Source organism: Stegostoma tigrinum, chromosome 2, assembly GCF_030684315.1.
Source record: "Stegostoma tigrinum isolate sSteTig4 chromosome 2, sSteTig4.hap1, whole genome shotgun sequence".
In the NCBI taxonomy this organism is placed as follows: domain Eukaryota; kingdom Metazoa; phylum Chordata; class Chondrichthyes; order Orectolobiformes; family Stegostomatidae; genus Stegostoma; species Stegostoma tigrinum.
In genome coordinates, this window is record NC_081355.1 from 109458755 (window position 1) to 109474820 (window position 16066).

The window sequence follows — 16066 nt, forward strand, 5'->3', positions numbered from 1 at the left end:
TACCATTGGACTGCAGTGTTCCCAGGCGGAATATGAGTCGCTGTTCCTGCAACCTTCGGGTGGCATCATTGTGGCACTGCAGGAGGCCCATGATGGACATGTCATCTAAAGAATGGGAGGGGGAATGGAAATGGTTTGCGACTGGGAGGTGCAGTCGTTTGTTGCGAACTGAGCGGAGGTGTTCTGCAAAGCGATCTCCAAGCCTCCGCTTGGTTTCCCCAATGTAGAGGAAGCCGCACCGGGTACAGTGGATGCAGTATACCACATTGGCAGATGTGCAGGTGAACCTCTGCTTAATGTGGAAAGTCATCTTGGGGCCTGGGATGGGGGTGAGGGAGGAGGTGTGGGGACAAGTGTAGTACTTCCTGTGGTTGCAGGGGAAGGTGCCGGGTGTGGTGGGGTTGGAGGGCAGTGTGGAGCGAACAAGGGAGTCACGGAGAGAGTGGTCTCTGCGGAAAGCAGACAAGGGTGGGGATGGAAAAATGTCTTGGGTGGTGGGGTCGGATTGTAATGGCGGAAGTGTCAGAGGATGATGCGTTGTATCCGGAGGTTGGTGGGGTGGTGTGTGAGAACGAGGGGTTCCTCTTTTGGCGGTTGTGGCGGTGGCGGGGTGAGAGGGATGTGTTGCGGGAAATACGGGAGACGCAGTCAAGGGCGTTCTCGATCACTGTGGGGGGAAAGTTGTGGCTCTTGAAGAACTTGGACATCTGGGATGTGCGGGAGTGGAATGTCTGGTCGTGGGAGCAGATGCGGCGGAGGCGGAGGAATTGGGAAAAGGGGATGGAATTTTTGCAGGAGGGTGGGTGGGAGGAGGTGTATTCTAGGTAGCTGTGGGAGTCGGTAGGCTTGAAGTGGACATCAGTTACAAGCTGGTTGCCTGAAATGGAGACTGAGAGGTCCAGGAAGGTGAGGGATGTGCTGGAGATTTCCCAGGTGAACTGAAGTTTAGGGTGGAAGGTGTTGGTGAAGTGGATGAACTGTTCGAGCTCCTCTGGGGAGCAAGAGGCGGCGCCGATACAGTCATCAATGTACCGGAGGAAGAGGTGGGGTTTGGGGCCTGTGTAGGTGCAGAAGAGGGACTGTTCCATGTAACCTACAAAGAGGCAGGCATAGCTGGTGCCCATGCGGGTGCCCATGGCCACCCCCTTAGTCTGTAGGAAGTGGGAGGAGTCAAAAGAGAAGTTGTTGAGGGTGAGGACGAGTTCGGCTAGGCGGATGAGGGTGTCGGTGGAGGGGGACTGGTTGGGCCTGCGGGACAGGAAGAAGCGGAGGGCCTTGAGGCCATCTGCATGCGGAATGCAGGTGTATAGGGACTGGACGTCCATGGTGAAGATGAGGTGTTGGGGGCCAGGGAATTGGAAGTCCTGGAGGAGGTGGAGGGCGTGGGTGATGTCACGGACGTAGGTAGGGAGTTCCTGGACCAAAGGGGAGAAAATGGAGTCCAGATAGGCGGAGATGAGTTCGGTGGGGCAGGAGCAGGCTGAGACGATGGGTCGATGAGGGCAGGCAGGTTTGTGGATTTTGGGAAGGAGATAGAAACGGGCCGTGCGGGGTCGGGGAACAATGAGGTTGGAGGATGTGGGTGTGAGGTGCCCTGAGGTGATGAGGTCATGAATGGTGTTGGAGATGATGGTTTGGTGCTTGGGTGTGGGGTCATGATCGAGGGGGCGGTAGGAGGTGGTGTCGGAGAGTTGGCGTCACGCCTCAGCGATATAGAGGTCAGTGCGCCATAGAGGATCCCCCTCGTTCTCACACACCACCCCACCAACCTCCGGATACAACGCATCATCCTCTGACACTTCCGCCATCTACAATCCGACCCCACCACCCAAGACATTTTTCCATCCCCACCCCTGTCTGCTTTCCGGAGAGACCACTCTCTCCGTGACTCCCTTGTTCGCTCCACACTGCCCTCCAACCCCACCACACCAGGCACCTTCCCCTGCAGCCGCAGGAAATGCTACACTTGCCCCCACACCTCCTCCCTCACCCCAATCCCAGGCCCCAAGATGACATTCCACATTAAGCAGAGGTTCACCTGCACATCTGCCAATGTGGTATACTGCATCCACTGTACCCGGTGTGTCTTCCTCTACATTGGGGAAACCAAGCGGAGGTTTGGGGACCGCTTTGCAGAACAGCTCCGCTCAGTTCGCAACAAACAACTGCACCTCCCAGTCGCAAACCATTTCCACTCCCCCTCCCATTCTTCAGATGACATGTCCATCATGGGCCTCCTGCAGTGCCACAATGATGCCACCCGAAGGTTGCAGGAACAGCAACTCATATTCCGCCTGGGAACCCTGCAGCCTAATGATATCAATGTGGGCTTCACCAGTTTCAAAATCTCCCCTTCCCCCACTGCATCCCTAAACCAGCCCAGTTCGTCCCCTCCCCCCACTGCACCACACAACCAGCCCAGCTCTTCCCCTCCACCCACTGCATCCCAAAACCAGTCCAACCTGTCTCTGCCTCCCTAACCGGTTCTTCCTCTCACCCATCCCTTCCTCCCACCCCAAGCCGCACCCCCAGCTACCTACTAACCTCATCCCACCTCCTTGACCTGTCCGTCTTCCCTGGACTGACCTATCCCCTCCCTACCTCCCCACCTATACTCTCTCCACCTATCTTCTTTTCTCTCCATCTTCGGTCCGCCTCCCCCTCTCTCCCTATTTATTCCAGAACCCTCACCCCATCCACGGCTCTGATGAAGGGTCTAGGCTCGAAACGTCAGCTTTTGTGCTCCTGAGATGCTGCTTGGCCTGCTGTCTTCATCCAGCCTCACATTTTATTATCTTGGATTCTACAGCATCTGCAGTTCCCATTATCTCTGAGTCCAAGTTCAGAATTCACTTAAAATTAACATGAATGTTCAGTTGGCAGTTAGGAAAGCAAATACAATGTTAGCATTCATTTCCAGAGGACTAGAATACAAGAGCTAAAACTGCATAAGGGCCAAGTCAGACTGCATTTGGAACATTGTCAACAGTTTTTGGCCAAACATCCGGGGAAGGATATGCTGGCATTGGAGCATGTCCAGAGGAGTTTTATCGGAATGATCATGCGAATGAAGGGCTTATTGTATGAGGAGTAGTTGAGTTTAGAAGGATGAGGAGGGATCTCCTTGAAACTTACAGAATGCTGAGAGGCCTGGATAGAGTGGACGTGGAGATGTTTCCAGTCGTAGGAGAAATTAGTGAGGGGGTGGCCCTTTACAACAGAGGTGAGGTGCTCTATCAGTTCAATGTCTCTGTAAAGCATGTCAAAGGACGACTATCTGGTGAAAGATAAGAACTGATTTCTGTGCATATCACCATTAGCAGAATTACCAGTGCTTCAGCATACATCTTGCAACCATTACTATCTCATTTAGAGCCAGGCTTTGCAAACTCATGTCCTCCTGTGGAGACATCCAAAGAGAACAGCAAAAATGTTGCCTGTGTTAGAGTCCTGAAGGAGTGATCTGAGGAAGGGCCACTGAACCCAAAACGTTAAGTCTGTTTTTTCTTCACAGACGCTGCCAGACCTGCTGGGCTTTTCATGCAACTTCTGTTTTTGTTCCTGATTTACAGCATTTGCTGTTCTTTCTGGTTTTATTTAGTATTTAACTCACTGCCACATCTCTTCTAGGTGTGCCCATCTTGAAGAAGTTCTGCTCCTCTCTCCAAGAGGATTTCCGTTCCAATCTTTCTTCTTGCCCACTGACATTAATTTCACTGTCACTCCTGGTGTTTGACCTGGTATTTGCTAAAACTCGTTTTCACAGCCATATCATGTTCCTCAGTGATAATAGGAACTGCAGATGCTGGAGAATCCAAGATAACAAGTTGTGGACCGACACAGCTGGCCAAGTAGCATCTTAGGAGTAGGCCTGTTCCTAAGATGCTGCTTAGCCTACAGTGTTCATCCCGCTCCACACCTTGTTATCTCACATTCCTCAGTGACTGCCTCCGGCTCAGACTCACCCCACGTGGATTCCAACTAAAGTTTCATCCCTCATGTTTTGAATCCTCCCAGATAAAAAAAAGTTCTGAGGAAGGTTTACCAGATCCGAAACGTTAACTCTGATTTTATCTTCACAGATGCTGCCAGACCTGCTGAGCTTTTACACCAACTTCTGTCTTTGTTCCAGTGATCCTATTGGGAATAAGATAACATGCTCACTAATTTGTGGCAGAATCAATCTAATAAATTCAGAGCTCCTTAACCATGTATCCTTTAAAGCCTTCCAAAATACCACCCCCATATATTTTAAGAGCTATTATCTATTTTGCCTTGTCCCAGTGGTCCCTCCAGACCAGCAGCTCTTTATTCAGTGGCTCTTCACTGACTGACTGTGAATAGTTGGAGCCCTTGATATGCATGATTGCAGAAAGATGGTCCTATGGATGCCATGCCTTCCTGGGTATAACTCCCACTCAAGATGGACCACAAAATGTTACTGAAATCCCAGACAATAGTCACAAATCTTGTGCAAAGTTGGGCAATATTTCCACCTAGATGTGATGCTCTACTTATATCCTGATGTTGGCAGGTTTCTGGACAAGGTCACCTACAAGGCTAGAAACACAGCCTGTTACCACCATTTTACACTTTCACTGTAATTTCTATTTGCCAGTGTTCCCTTTACTTGAAATGTTATTCCCCCCAGGATATGATCTATAAGTAAGCCAATATGTGCCTGAGCGTAAATGAAGTTGTGGGTGAATCAGTGGCCAGAGTTTGAGGGTGTTAGGCTGCACCCCAGGGTTCTGTAGGAGATAGTTGAGGAGATTGTGAAAGCATTGGTCGTGATCTTTTGAGAATCACAGGAATCAGAAGACTGGAAAATGGTTTTTCAGGGTGGCAGCCAGCAACTAGTGGAGTTCCACAGGGTTAATGTCAGTGTTGGGATGCAGCTTCAATTGGCACTTAGGAAGGCAAATGCAGCATTAGCATTCATTTTGAGACTGATAGGCAACAAGAGCACAAATGTACTACTTAGGTTGTATAAGCTCTGGTCAGAATGCATTTGGAATATTGTGAGAAGTTTTGGACTACATATCTAAGGAAGGATGTGCTGGTTTTGGAGTAGATCTAAAGGAGGTTCACAAGAAATTCCCGGGGGTGAACAGCTTGTCATATGAGGGATTGTCATTCAGGATTCTGGGTTTGTACTCAATGGAGTTTAGAAGGATGAGGGGGATCTCATTGAAACTTAGAGAATATTGAAAGACCTGGAAAGAATGAGATGTGGAGGAGACGTTTCCACTAGTAGGAGAGACTAGGAACCGAGGGCACAGCCTCAGAGTGATGGGATGACCAGGATGAGATGAGGTAGAATTTCTTCAGCCAAAGATTGCTACATCAGTGGAGCTCATTGCTGTAGAAGGCTGTGGAGACCAAGTCATTTAAGTCAGACATAGACAGTTTCTTGACTGGTAAGGACATCAATAGCCAAGGAGAGAAGGCAGGAGAATGGGGCTGAGAAACGTATCAGCCATAATTGAAAGGTAGAGCAGACACAAAGGGCTGAATGGCCTAATTCTTCCACTATATCTTATGCTCTTACCGTCTCTGGTTTTATCTTCAATCTCTTGCTTCCTGCATTGCAACATTTGGAACTTATGACGAGAAAGAAATCAGGATTGCAATAGGTCTGCAGTTATAGTAGGCATTCTTCATCGGTTCTTTTGATAATTTCAGTATAACACATTAGTTGTATGAACATTCCTGGAAACATATTGGCAAAGCTTGGAAGATTGACTGTAGGCTCACTGTCTCCCACTTCGACATCCACAGCTGCAAGGGCAAGGTTTGTACCAAAAATTCCAGAGTTCTTTCTTATGATGCATTATTGCTCCTACGTCTGGAGTCTTTCTATTACAGTTGTGACTTCTTCGCATTCTGTGCATGAAGAATGATTATTCAGATTGACAGCAACAATTCCAAGATCTCGTTATAGCATTCTGCGAACATTCAAAGAATGATGACTACCAAGATAACAAAGTGTGTAGCTGGATGAACACAGCAGACCCAGCAGCATCTCAGGAGCACAAAAGCTGACATTTCGGGCCTAGACACTTCATCAGAGAGGGGGATGGGGAGAGGGCTCTGGAATAAATAGGGAGAGAGGGGGAGGCGGGCCGAAGATCGAGAGAAAAGAAGATAGGTGGAGAGGAGAGTATAGGTGGGGAGTATAGGGAGGGGATAGGTCAGTCCAGGGAAGACGGACAGGTCAAGGGGGTGAGATGAGGTTAGTAGGTAGGAGATGGAGGTGCGGCTTGGGGTGGGAAGAAGGGATGGGTGAGAGGAAGAACAGGTTAGGGAGGCAGAGACAGGCTGGGCTGGTTTGGGGATGCAGTGGGGGGAGGGGATGAGCTGGACTCGTTGTGTGATGCAGTGGGGGCAGGGGACGAACTGGGCTGGTTTTGGGATGCGGTGGGGGAAGGGGAGATTTTGAAGCTGGTGAAGTCCACATTGATACCATTGGGCTGCAGGGTTCCCAAGCGGAATATGAGTTGCTGTTCCTGCAACCTTCGGGTGGCATCATTGTGGCACTGCAGGAGGCCCATGATGGACATGTCATCTAAAGAATGGGAGGAGGAGTTAAAATGGTTTGCAATTGGGAGGTGCAGTTGTTTATTGCGAACTGAGCGGAGCTGTTCTGCAAAGTGGTCCCCAAGCCTCCGCTTCATTTCCCCAATGTAGAGGAAGCCACACCGGGTACAATGGATACAGTATACCACATTGGCAGATGTGCAGGTGAACCTCTGCTTCATATGAAAAGTCATCTTGGGGCCTGGGATGGGGGTGAGGGAGGAGGTGTGGGGGAAAGTGTAGCACTTCCTGCGGTTGCAGGGGAAGGTGCCGGGAGTGGTGGGGTTGGAGGGGAGTGTGGAGCAAACAAGGGAGAGAGTGGTCTCTCCGGAAAGCAGACAGGGGTGGGGATGGAAAAATGTCTTGGGTGGTGGGGTCGGATTGTAGATGGCGGAAGTGTCGGAGGATGATGCGTTGTGTCCGGAGGTTGGTGGGGTGGTGTGTGAAAACGAGGGGCATCCTCTTTGGGCGGTTGTGGCGGGGGCGGGGTGTGAGGGATGTGTTGCGGGAAATGCGGGAGACGCGGTCAAGGGCGTTCTCGACCACTGCGGGGGGAAAGTTGCGGTCCTTGAAGAACTTGGACATCTGGGATATACGGGAGTGGAATGCCTCATCCTGGGAGCAGGTGCGGCGGAGGCGGAGGAATTGGGAATAGGGGATGGAAATTTTGCAGGAGGGTGGATGGGAGGAAGTGTATTCTAGGTAGCTGTGGGAGTCGGTGGGCTTGAAATGGACATCAGTTTCTAGCTGGTTACCTGAGATGGAGACTGAGAGGTCCAGGAAGGTGAGGGATGTGTTGGAGATGGCCCAAGTGAACTTGAGGTTGGGTGGAAGGTTTTGGTGAAGTCGATGAACTGTTCGAGCTCCTCTGGGGAGCAAGAGGCGGCGCCGATACAGTCACATTGCCTTCCTCAGCCACCTCCCTCAGAACTCTAGGATGTAGCGCATCAGGGCCAAGAGATTTATCAATTTTTAGACCTTTTAGCTTTTCTTGCACTTTCTCTTTTGTAATGCCTACCATACTCAACTCTGCCCCCTGGATCTCCCTAATTGTTGGCATACTACTCATGTCTTCCACTGTGAAGACTGACGCAAAGTACTTATTAAGTTCTTCAGCTATTTTCTTATCTCCCATCACTAGCCTTCCAGCATCAATTTGGAATGGCCCAATATCTACTTTTGCCTCTTGTTTGTTTCTTATGTATTGAAAGAAGCTTTTACTATCATTTCTAATATTGCTAGCTAGCCTACCTTCATATTTGATCCTCTCATTCCTTATTGCTCTCTTTGTTATCCTCTGTTTGTTTTTGTAGCCTTCCCAATCTTCTGATTTCCCAGTGCTCTTGGCCACTTTATAGGCTGTCTCTTTTTCTTTGATACATTTCCTGAATTCCTTTGTCAGCCATGGCTGTCTAATCCCACCCTGGATAATCTTTCTTTTCTTTGGGATGAACCTCTGTACTGTGTCCTGAATTACACCCAGAAACTCCTGCCATTGTTGCTCTTCTGTCTTCCCCGCTAGGCTCTGCTTCCAGTCGATTTTCGTCAATTCCTCTCTCAATCCCCTGTAATTACCTTTATTTAACTGTGATACCATTACATCCGATTTTGCCTTCTCTCTGTCAAACTGCAGACTGAACTCTACCATATTATGATCGCTGCCTTCTAAGTGTTCGCTTACTTTAAGGTCTTTTATAAAGTCTGGCTCATTACATAGCACTAAGTCCAGAATAGCCTGCTCCCTTGTGGGCTCCATCACAAGCTGTTTTAAAAAGCTATCCTGCAAACATTCCATGAATTCCTTTTCTTTGGATCCACCGGCAACATTGTTCATCCAATCCACCTGCATATTGAAGTCCCCCATGATCACCGTGACCTTGCCTTTCTGACATGCCCTATTTATTTCTCGGTGCATCTTGCGCCCCTGGTCCTGATCATTGTTCGGAGGTCTGTACATAACTCCCATTATAGTATTTTTGCCTTTGTGGTTCCTCAATTCCACCCACACAGACTCCACATCTTCTGACCCTATGTCATTCAGTGCCGTATTTATTTCATTCTTAACTGACAAGGCAACCCCACCCCCTCTGCCCACCTCCCTGTCTTTTCGATATGTTGTGAATCCTTGGATGTTTAACTGCCAGTCCTGAACTCCCTGCAATTATGTCTCTGTGATGCCTATCACATCATAATCATTCAAGAGGATTTGTGCTGTTAATTCATCTACTTTGTTGCAAATACTATGAGCATTTAGATAAAGTGCCTTAATGCTAACTTTCTTGTCATTATTAGAGAGGTTGGAAATCCCAAGATGTCTTCAGCTATCCTTCCTTTTTGCTGTATTCCTAGTCTGCCTCGAGCTAAAATCCACCTGTAGACATGGACTCCAGCAGATTTAATACAAAAGTCATTGGAAAAGTCTTTATTGTTTGTGATGGATTAAAAAAAGTCTTGAGATTTGTCAGTGCTTGGAGATAGTAATGCAATGCTACCACTCTGTAGAAAATGGAATTAATTGAAAGCTGGAAATTGCTCATAGAATCTCTACAGTATCTCTCCTGTTGCTTATCTTTCCATTTAACTTCATACTCCCTGTCTCTTTCACTTATTGGGCTGAAGGGCCTGTTTCCATACTGTAGAGATTCTATGAGCATTTCCAGCTTTCAATTAATTCCATTTTCTACAGAGTGGTAGCATTCCATTACTATCTCCAAGCACTGACTTAAATCTCAAAGACTTTTTAAAATCTATCACAAAAAATAAAGACTTTTTCAATGATTTTAGTTATAAATCTGCTGGAGTCCATAGGTGGCTGCAGGATGCATACTCTCAATGATAGACTCTCTCCCTCTTACATCTAGCTGTGATAGCTCAAAGCCTAAGCAACATTCTTTTTTTATTCATTCATGGGATGTAGACATCATAGGCCAAGCTAGCATTTATTACCCAGAGGGCAGTTAAGAGTCAACCACATTGTTGTGGATTTGGAGTCGTATGGTATTTTCCCTCCCTATAGGATATTCATGAACATTAGTGACATTAGCGTTGTCTCACAGATGGCCACAGAGAGGGTCTCATACTTATTGTTTGGCAGGGAAACTTGTAATTTGATCTCACCAATGTCTTCCCCCGCACTCTTCCCGTGGCAATGTGAAACACATCAACTTTGCATCAGTGGTGCAATCCTTGCAGAAATGCAGTCATTAATGCCAATTCCCTCTCTCCGCAGATGTTAGTGGACAGTTTACAAAACAACTCCTTACGTTCAATACAAAAACATCTTGCTGGAATTTTGGGAAACTCAAGAGTTTTATTCAGAAAAGTTAGTGAATGTTGAAGTTGATGGATGGGTCACTAAATCAAGTGAACTGCTTTCTCCTGCATAGTGTCAAGCTTCTTGTGCTTTTTTTTGAAGCTGAACTCATCCAGACAGGTACAGACTTCCCATCACACTCTTGCCTCATTGATGGTTGACTTCTCATTGAGAAGACACGGGGGTGAATTACTCACTGCAGGATTTCTAACTTCTGACCTAACAGCAAGTTCTTTAAGGACCGCAACTTCCCCCCCACGGTGATTGAGAACGCCCTTGACCGCGTCTCCCGCATTTCCCGCGACACATCCCTCACACCCCGCCCCCGCCACAACCGCCCCAAGAGGATCCCCCTCGTTCTCACACACCACCCTACCAACCTCCGGATACAACGCATTATCCTCCGACACTTCCGCCATTTACAATCCGACCCCACCACCCAAGACATTTTTCCATCCCCACCCTTGTCTGCTTTCCGGAGAGACCACTCTCTCCGTGACTCCCTTGTTCGCTCCACACTGCCCTCCAACCCCACCACACCCGGCACCTTCCCCTGCAACCGCAGGAAATGCTACACTTGTCCCCACACCTCCTCCCTCACCCCCATCCCAGGCCCCAAGATGACATTCCACATTAAGCAGAGGTTCACCTGCACATCTGCCAATGTGGTATACTGCATCCACTGTACCCGGTGCGGCTTTCTCTACATTGGGGAAACCAAGCGGAGGCTTGGGGACCGCTTTGCAGAACACCTCCGCTCAGTTCGCAACAAACAACTGCACCTCCCAGTCGCAAACCATTTCCACTCCCCCTCCCATTCTCTTGATGACATGTCCATCATGGGCCTCCTGCACTGCCACAATGATGCCACCCGAAGGTTGCAGGAACAGCAACTCATATTCCGCCTGGGAACCCTGCAGCCATATGGTATCAATGTGGACTTCACCAGTTTCAAAATCTCCCCTTCCCCCACTGCATCCCTAAACCAGCCCAGTTCATCCCCTCCCCCCACTGCACCACACAACCAGCCCAGCTCTTCCCCCCCACCCACTGCATCCCAAAACCAGTCCAACCTGTCTCTGCCTCCCTAACCGGTTCTTCCTCTCACCCATCCCTTCCTCCCACCCCAAGCCGCACCCCCAGCTACCTACTAACCTCATCCCACCTCCTTGACCTGTCCGTCTTCCCTGGACTGACCTATCCCCTCCCTACCTCCCCACCTATACTCTCTCCACCTATCTTCTTTTCTCTCCATCTTCGGTCCGCCTCCCCCTCTCTCCCTATTTATTCCAGTTCCCTCCCCCCATCCCCCTCTCTGATGAAGGGTCTAGGCCCGAAACGTCAGCTTTTGTGCTCCTGAGATGCTGCTTGGCCTGCTGTGTTCATCCAGCCTCACATTTTATTATCTCTCGTACTATCAACAACCTGTTCCACGGTTTAGCTGAGAGTCAGCTGATAGGGTGGAAATTGCTTGGCTTGAATTTGTCCTACTTTCTGTGGACAGGATATACCTGGCCAATATTCCACAATTCTGCCATTGATGATGACTCACACCATCTCATGAATGGTAGTTCTCAGTTACTAGTTATGTTCAAAGGCTATCACACTTAGCATGATGGCACTGCCACACAACATGATGAAGGGTATCCTCAATGTGAAGAATGGATTCCATCTCTATAAGGACTATGTGGTGGTCAGTTCTATTGGCACTGTCATCTTGGATGCATCTGAAGCTGGTAGATTGGTGAGGATGATGTCAAGAAAGTCTATCCTCTTTGCTGCTTCCTTTGCTGTAGCCACACACCCAGTCAAGCAGCTATGTCCATCAACACCCAGCCAAAACTGGTGCCATAAAGCCACTGTTGACAATGGACATAGGATTCCCCTATGCAGAATACATTCTGTGCCCTTGTCATCCTCATGTACTTTCTAATTAGTGTTCAACATTGAGAAATACCACTTCATAAGTGAGAGGGCTATAGTAGGTTGGAATGAGCAAGATCTTGCCTATATTTGATCTGATGCTAATAGACTTCATGGCATCCAGAGTCAATGTTGATGAGTCGGTGAGCAACTGCGTACCTCTGTACTGCCACTTCTGGTGTGTTTGTCCTATTGGTGGGACAAGAAACATCCTAGCTTGGTGATGGCCTTTTCAAAGTCATGGTCTGTAAGGTATGATTCTGACAGTACCATCATGTATGGTTGAACGAAGAACAATACAGCACAAGAACAGGTCCCTCAGCCCTCCAAGCTTGTGTCACCACATTTTGCCCTTCTATACTAACTGCCTTCACTTACAAGATCTGTATCTTTTTGTTCCCTTCCTATTCATGTATTTGTCCAAGTGCTTCTTGAAAGCCACTATTATGCCTGCTTCTACCACCTCCTCTGGCAACACGTTCCAGGCACTAACCACCCCTTGTGTGAAAAACCTCATTTGCACATTCCTTTTAAACCTTCCCCCTTGAGCCTTGAACCTGTGTCCCTGAGTAATTGACCCCTTCACCCTGAGAAAAAGCCTCATACTTTCCACTCTATCTATGACATCCACAACCTTATAAACTTCTATTAGGTTGCCCCTCAATCTCCTACATTCCAGTGAAAACAAACCCAGTGTGGCCAACCTTTCTTTATTGCTGAAATCACCCATACCAGGCAACATCCCAGTAAACCTTTTCTGTACCCTCTCCAAAGCAGCCACCTCCTTCTGGTAATTTGGTGACCAGAACTATACTCAATATTACAAAGTGTGGCCTAACTAAAGTTCCACAGAGCTGCAGCATAACTTGTCTATTCGTGCACTCAATGCCCCTTCCAATGAAGGCAAGCATGCCATAAGGTTTTTTTACTCCCTTATCTACCTATGCTGCCACCTTCAATGATCTGTGGTCTTGCGCATCCAGATCCATCTGCATATCAATACTCCTAAAGTTCTGCCATTCACTGTACAATTTCCACCTGTACTTGACCTTCCAAGATGCATCACCTCACATTTGATCAGATTAAACTCCATCTGCCATTTTTTCTGCCCATGCCTCCAATTGATTTATATCCTGCTGTGTTCTCTAACAATCCTCCTCACTATCCGCAACTTCACCAATCTTTACATCCCCTGCAAACTTATTAATTAGACCAGCTACAACTTCATCCAGATCATTTATGCAGTTTACAAACAGTAAAGGTCCCAGCACTGATCCCTGTGGAACACCACTAGTCACAGACCTCCATTCTGAAAAGCACCATTCCACCGTTATTCTCCGTCTCTTATGATGAAGCCAACTCTGTATCCATCTTACCAACTCATCCAATACCATGTGGCTTCACCTTTTGTACCAGTCTGCTTGGGAGACCTCATCAAAGGCTTTATTGAAGTTCATGTAGACATCATTAACCATTTTTTCCTCATCAATTATCCTCACCATCTCCTCAAATAACTCAATCAAATTAGTAAGGCACAACCTCCACCACACAAAACCATGTCACCTATCGCTAATACGCCCATTTGCTTCTAAATGCATTTAGATCTTGTCCTTGAGAATCTTTTCCAATAATTTCCTTACTGCCGGCGTGAGACTCATAGGCCTGTAATTTCCAGTATTATACCTGCTACCCTTCTTTAACGATGAAACAATGAGAGTGTTGTGGATAACATGTATGGAGAGGAGATCACACTGCAGACTAGGATCCCACAGGCAGGAAGGGAATGGGTGACCACCAGGCAGAGCAAGAGGGCTAAGCAGGTAGTTTGGCTATTCCCCTGCAAAATAGAGACAGTGCTTCGGATACTATTGAAGGGACTGTCATCTTAGGGGATAACAGCAACAGGAAAATTCATGGCACCATGGTTGGCTCTGCTGCAGATGGAGAGAAACACAGGCATAGAAATGGTTATAGGAAATTCAATTGTCAGGGGAACTGATATGCATTCCTGTGGCTGCAAACGAAAGTGCAGGATGGTGTGTTGTCTCACTGGTGCTGGGGTCCTGGATGTCTCGGTGCAGTTGCAGGACATTCTGGAGGGAGAGGCCAAACAGCCAATAGTAATGGTACACAGTGGTACTAACGACATTCGTAAAGAAAGTGATAAGGTCCTAAAAACAGAACATAGAGAACTAGGAAGAAGTCAAAATATAGAACCTCAAAGGTAGTTATCTGAGGATTACTACCAGTGCCACCAGCTAGTCAGAGTAGAAACAGCAGATATATAGGATGAATACATGGCTGTAAAGATGGTCTGAGGTGGGGGGTTTCACATTCAAGGGGAATTGGGACCAGTTTGGTGGACATGGGACCTGTACAAATCGGACGGGTTATACCTGAGCAGGAGATGTCCTTGTGGAGGGGGAGGGGGCAATGTGCTAGCCAGAGTGATTGTGGAGGGTTTAAACTGGTGTGGCGGGAGGATGGGAAACAGAGGAGTAGGGCAGTAGAGGCAGAAATTCAGGGAGAGGTAGAAACCAGGGCAAACATGACCAAGAACAGGAACAGGCAAGGAAGCTGCTGAAATCAGCAGGGGAGGTGGTCAGAAATGCATGTTTCAATGCAGGAAGTATAATAAGCATGCTAGATGAACTTAGAGCTTCAGTTAGTACTTGGAACTATGACATTATTGCGATTACAGAGAATTGGCTAAAAGAGGGACAAGCCTGGCAGCTGAATGTCCCGGGATTTAAATGTTTCAGGTATGATAGAAAGTGATGTAAAAGGGGTGGGGTAGTTGCATTACTGGTAAAGGAGCATACTCATCCAGGCAAGTGGGGAGTATTCCATCACACTCCTGACTTGTGCCATGTAGATGGTGGACAGGTTTTAAGGAGTTAGGAGATGAGTTACTCACCGCAGTATTCCAAGCTTCCGACCTGCTTTTGTAGCCACTGTGATTATCTGATGAGTGCAGTTGAGTTTCTGGCCAATGATAACCCCGGGATGTTGATAGTGGGGATTCAGTGATGATAACACCATTGAATGTCAAGGGGTGGTGGTTAGATTGTCTCTTATTGGTGATAGTCATAACGTGACATTTGTGTGGTGCAAATGTCACTTGCCACATGTCAACCCAAACCTGGATATTGTCTAGATCTCGTTGCATTTGAACACGGACTGCTTCAGTATCTGAGGAGTCACTTTGCGTTGGTATTCACCAAAGAGACGGCTGTTGCTTGATGAGCCTGTGGAATATTTCCCCAAGTTTTGGCTCTAGTCTCCAGATATCAGTAAAGAGGATTCTTCAGGCTTGGATTTAGCCATTATTGATTCAGGTGCCTTGGTTGCTACCAAGAAGTCTGTTTGGTTTTAATATAACAAAGTGTGGGGCTGGATGAACACAGCAGGCCAAGCAGCATCTCAGGAGCACAAAAGCTGACGTTTTGGGCCTAGACCCTTCAGCATCTCTGATGAAGCCGATGTTTACACATAATCACTTCATCAAATCAATGAATACTAATTCCATACACAAACCTGTGCCAATATTTACACTCCCTAGTGCCTCAATCATCACTCTGGCTGAGTTCAACATAAATAAGATTGAGCCTAGGGTTTCCCTGATTCACTCACTCACTTACTGGATCAACAATCTGATCTTTAAAAGTACTCCTATTTTATTGAAAATATATCCATTGGGTGCATTGTCTTGTCCTTCCTTCTAACATAGACTAGTGACTATTTGGAATGTAAATGACATATTTGAATGCTGTGTCCCAGTCCTTTAGAGAATTACAATGATGTGAGAAAGTTACATATGGTGAGTGTTAGATAAGTGCTTGGGAGATAGGCTACGTTGTTGTAAGGTATTAAGAAGGAAGGAAAGCATTGAGTATTGCTTTTTAACAAGTGTCCACTTTATGAATGAATGAATGATTTTATTGTCACAAGTATTTTACAATAAAGTCCAGTGAAAAGCTTTCATTCATTGCCATAATATGGCACAATTTTAATAGTTATAATAATACAAAGACTAGATTAGATTCCCTACAGTGTGGAAACAGGCCCTTCGGCCCAACAAGCCCACACCGCCCCTTGAAGCATCCCACTCAGACCCATCCCCCTATAACCACACACCCCTGAACCACTATGGCCAATTTAGCATGGCCAGCCAATCCACCTAGCCTGCACATCTTTGGACTGTGGGAGAAAACTGGAGCACCCAGAGGAAACCCACGCAGACACGGGGAG

General features: G+C 47.4%; 1 protein-coding gene across 1 annotated transcript in view; it reads right to left on the minus strand.

Moving 5' to 3' along the window:
* Positions 1–4090: 4090 nt before the first annotated feature.
* LOC125447454 (frizzled-1-like) overlaps positions 4091–16066 on the minus strand; it is a 59637-nt gene continuing 47661 nt past the window's right edge. The window contains exon 3 of the mRNA XM_059638457.1: positions 4091–4137. Coding sequence (XP_059494440.1) covers positions 4106–4137 — 32 coding nt within the window. The 3' untranslated portion in view covers positions 4091–4105. The remainder of the gene's footprint in view (positions 4138–16066) is intronic.